The sequence below is a fragment of the Notolepis coatsorum genome (genome assembly GCF_963971535.1).
Source record: "Notolepis coatsorum genome assembly, contig: SCAFFOLD_3013, whole genome shotgun sequence".
Lineage (NCBI taxonomy): Eukaryota > Metazoa > Chordata > Actinopteri > Aulopiformes > Paralepididae > Notolepis > Notolepis coatsorum.
In genome coordinates, this window is record NW_028174573.1 from 1,055 (window position 1) to 5,000 (window position 3,946).

Sequence of the window (3,946 nt, forward strand, 5' to 3'; positions counted from 1 at the left end):
GTGTGTGTGTGTGTGTGTGTGTGTGTGTGTGTGTGTGTGTGTGTGTGTGTGTGTGTGTGTGTCTCTCTACCTGTGTGTGTGTCTGCAGTGTGCAGTAGGCTGTGTGTGTGTGTGTGTGTGTGTGTGTGTGTCTCTCTACCTGTGTGTGTGTCTGCAGTGTGCAGTAGGCTGTGTGTGTGTGTGTGTGTGTGTGTGTGTGTGTCTCTCTACCTGTGTGTGTGTCTGCAGTGTGCAGTAGGCAGTGTGTGTGTGTGTGTGTGTGTCTCTCTACCTGTGTGTGTGTCTGCAGTGTGCAGTAGGCAGTGTGTGTGTGTGTGTGTGTGTGTGTGTGTGTGTGTGTGTGTGTGTGTGTGTGTGTGTGTCTCTCTACCTGTGTGTGTGTCTGCAGTGTGCAGTAGGCAGTGTTCGGCCTGATCGCGGAGCTTCACCTCCTCCTCCAGAGCCTCCTGTAGCCGCCTCTTACTCCTCTTCTCCTTCTTCAGTCTCTTCTGGATGAGGACTGACCGGCCGGAGGGGAAAAGAGAGGGAAAGCAGGAAGGATGACAAAGAGGCAGAGAAGACAGAACATGTGACTACGCGTGGCACTTATCTCATCCCTTCTTTCCCACATTCTAATACTGCCAATTGTATTAGTGTGAACGGCCAGCCAAGCTGGTGACAACGCCGGGAGCTGGATTCGAACAGGCGAATCCAGCGTCTCCAGCGTTGGTGACAAACGCAATCTCCGCTACGCCACCTGACCGCCCTATCTCATCCCTTCTAATGAATCAATAAAAATTAAAAAATAGCTATTTGATGCAGAGAGGTCTGGTGAATTGAAAATGCGGGACCCTGATGTAAACAAGACAAACCAAAAACACACCAATGAGAGCTCCCAATCCATAACCCTAATATACTGTACATAGTAATTGCCCCCCCCCCCCCCCGCCCCCCCCTCAGGTTTCAGAGGTGTTTTCTAAATGGCCATAGCATCTGGCAAAAATTAAGATTAGCCACATTAATTTTACTAGCACTGCGCTCCCTTGGCTTTGGTTACGGTGCATTGGTGTGGCATAACAATACACTATAAAAAGGGTGCGACTCATTTTTTTGTTGGAATGAAGTAGCACACTGTAAATAGTTTGGCGGGGCTTTCATTCAGTGAGTAAATAAAATGAACTCAGCAAAGTGGAAGGATAATGCACTGGGGGGCCTCGTGTCATCTGCCGTCTTGAACAACAATGTCAATTTTTTTTTATCATGTTCTAAAATTCGGCAACTCATTTTGGATGTGAACTAAACGTACAGACCTGGGTCCAGAATAACTGATCACAACCATGGGACCTAATCCTGTTCCTGGCTTGGTGCAAATTGCCCCCAAACACAGGACTGACCTGGGTCAATAAGCAGAGTCATAAAGGAGGTGTAATAGTCGGGGGAAACGTCCATATATAGTCATAATATTGTCATGATATGTTGTGCCTTTCCTGCCAATATGGCACAATGATCAGGAACACAGTTCACTGGCCAAGGTTGCATCTTACTTTATGTTTGCCACCATGTACATGTCTAGTGGATGGGTCTTAGTGATGACACTGAGATATGAAGTGGAATGTGAATAATGTTATGTTGATGTTGTCTCGATCTTATATTGTTAACACTTTAATCGCCGGAAACGCCGAAACTCGTCATTGCCCGCCATGCTCATTCTGCCGAAGACGCCGTAACACGTCTTTGATATCAATATTTCAAAAATCTGTGATCGAAATCATATTTCTCCTCCGGGGACCTGAGATATACTGCTGAGCTCCACTCAACTCGGTTCAAGAGCGCCATCTGGTGGCCGATCGGCAGAGTGGTGCTCACCCATATTTCGTCCGGGCACTCGCTATCATTAGCAGGACTCCATCTTGACACAGTGAACACCGATCGGTGCAAATAACTCGACAAACAACATGATTTGGACGTATATACTATTATACAACCTGGAGATGGATCGGGTATTTCGACATCCCATAATAGGAATATCTCTGCTCCACGCTCATCGCCCAACGGCGCGAGGAAGATACGGTAAGATCCAGCGTTATTTTCCAACGTGTTCTTTACTAACTGCTCTGATGATCATATCACCCACACTAGATGAATGATATAACGTTGCCCACGGAATTATAAACGACCCCCCGCCCATCCGGTCAACATCAGATGATACGTAGTAACTTCTAGAACTACGTCCAGTTGAAATTTTTTATCTCGCGCCGATTGCTATCAAACTGTATTTCATCATCAATATAATGCATTTGGAGCTATAAATCACGTTTTTGAGAAAGCTGCAGAAAACGATAAAAACATACTTATACTTTAGACCGTATTTTAGTATGAATATGTGAATGAAAAAGTATAACGTTGCTACACCCTGAACAATAGATATAGGACATTGAATGGGCCATAATAATGTCAATTTAGCAATACAATTTAAAAAGTTATAGCCCTGCAAAGAAGGGGAACTTCTCCATAGACAAATAGAGATGGCGAGGGATGGTAAATTATGAATTTAACCATGGCGATCAAAGTGTTATATGCGTCTCTAATGTCTTGGGGGAGGGGGTTCCAGAGCTTGGGAGCCGCCCTGGAGAGGCTCTGTCCCTGAGAAGTTTGGACTTGGGGGTGGAGAGAAGGCATGCTGAGGTAGATCTGAGGTAGATTGTTGCACTACTGTTGCTTCTATGTTGCACTATATCACTTTGCAAAACGGTTGTTTGTGAGGAAGCATTTCATTATGTAATAACTGCCGTTTTTTAAACATGACAAATAAACTTGAACTTGAACAGTTTGAGTATCACCTGTCATTTGATTACAATCACCTTTTGTTAGCCTACCAAGAGGTCTGCAATGACGATGGTAATGTGATGGAATACTATATGGTAGGGCTGACCCCTATTAGTCGATTAGTCGACTAATCGGTCGAAATGAGCCGTAGTCGACTAACCAACCTCTTAGTCGAATAGTAAAAAATAAAAGAAAATAAAGAATTATAATATTTTTATTTTATTTTATTTTGTATCATTCTTTCCAAAAGAAAAGAGGCCTAGAAGCGTGGCTAACACTAATGGCACGCATACCAGAGGCTAACTGCCTACGAAAACAGGCACAGAGGCACTGAAAGAGGATTTCACCCATCTAATGAACACACTATAGCAGGGGTCAGCAACCTTTTTGACATGGAGTGCCTGTTTGAAATATAGTTGTAACTAGTGTGCCTCAACAATATTCCATGCATCGTAATTTTTTTTTCTCATAATCAGGTCTTTTTAATGATAATTTTTACATTATTACATCATTATTGTTATTGTTATTATTAACAATATTATTATGATGGTTGTATCAACCCTAAATTTGAGTTGGGGCGGGGGTGCAATGCTTTACTGAGCTCCGTTATCTGGGGGCTGTAGTTGGTCACTTTAAGCTGCACACCGGAGCATCTTTTAATCCAGCTGTTTGCTGTTCTCTGATATTTTCTGACATTTCGTTGATGCGTCGCTCGACACTTCAAGCTGACATGGGGATATCTTTTATCCTTGATTTGATTGTCTCTTTGTTTGGCAAGCCTTCAAACAAAACATCTGAGCTACAGAGAAAAGCCTCCTTGATATACTCGACTTACAAAAAAGAACCTGTGGGATGATTTCAACAAGATAAATGCAACAACAGTGCAAAATATTTCACTATAATATTTCAAAGCAAAAAAAAAAATATATATACAGAATATATATATATATATATATATATATATATATATATATATATATATATATATATATATATATATTATGCTGCCACCTGTGCCAATGAAAATGCCCCCTAGGGTTGCCTACCCCTGCACTATAGACTAGACAAATATCAAGATGTATCCATCAGTGGACCAATTGCATGCTTTTGCAGAGGACAAGAAGCCTTCAGTCGACTCCTT

The 3,946-nt window shown here is 42.5% G+C and overlaps 1 protein-coding gene across 1 annotated transcript in view; it reads right to left on the minus strand.

Moving 5' to 3' along the window:
* Positions 1 to 370: 370 nt before the first annotated feature.
* Positions 371 to 3,946, minus strand: part of LOC311247522 (dachshund homolog 1-like) — a gene marked incomplete at both ends in the record, with an annotated part of 12,025 nt that continues 8,449 nt past the window's right edge. Inside the window, one exon of the mRNA XM_084338561.1 lies at positions 371 to 499. Within this exon, the coding sequence (XP_084194687.1) occupies positions 371 to 499 (129 nt within the window). The remainder of the gene's footprint in view (positions 500 to 3,946) is intronic.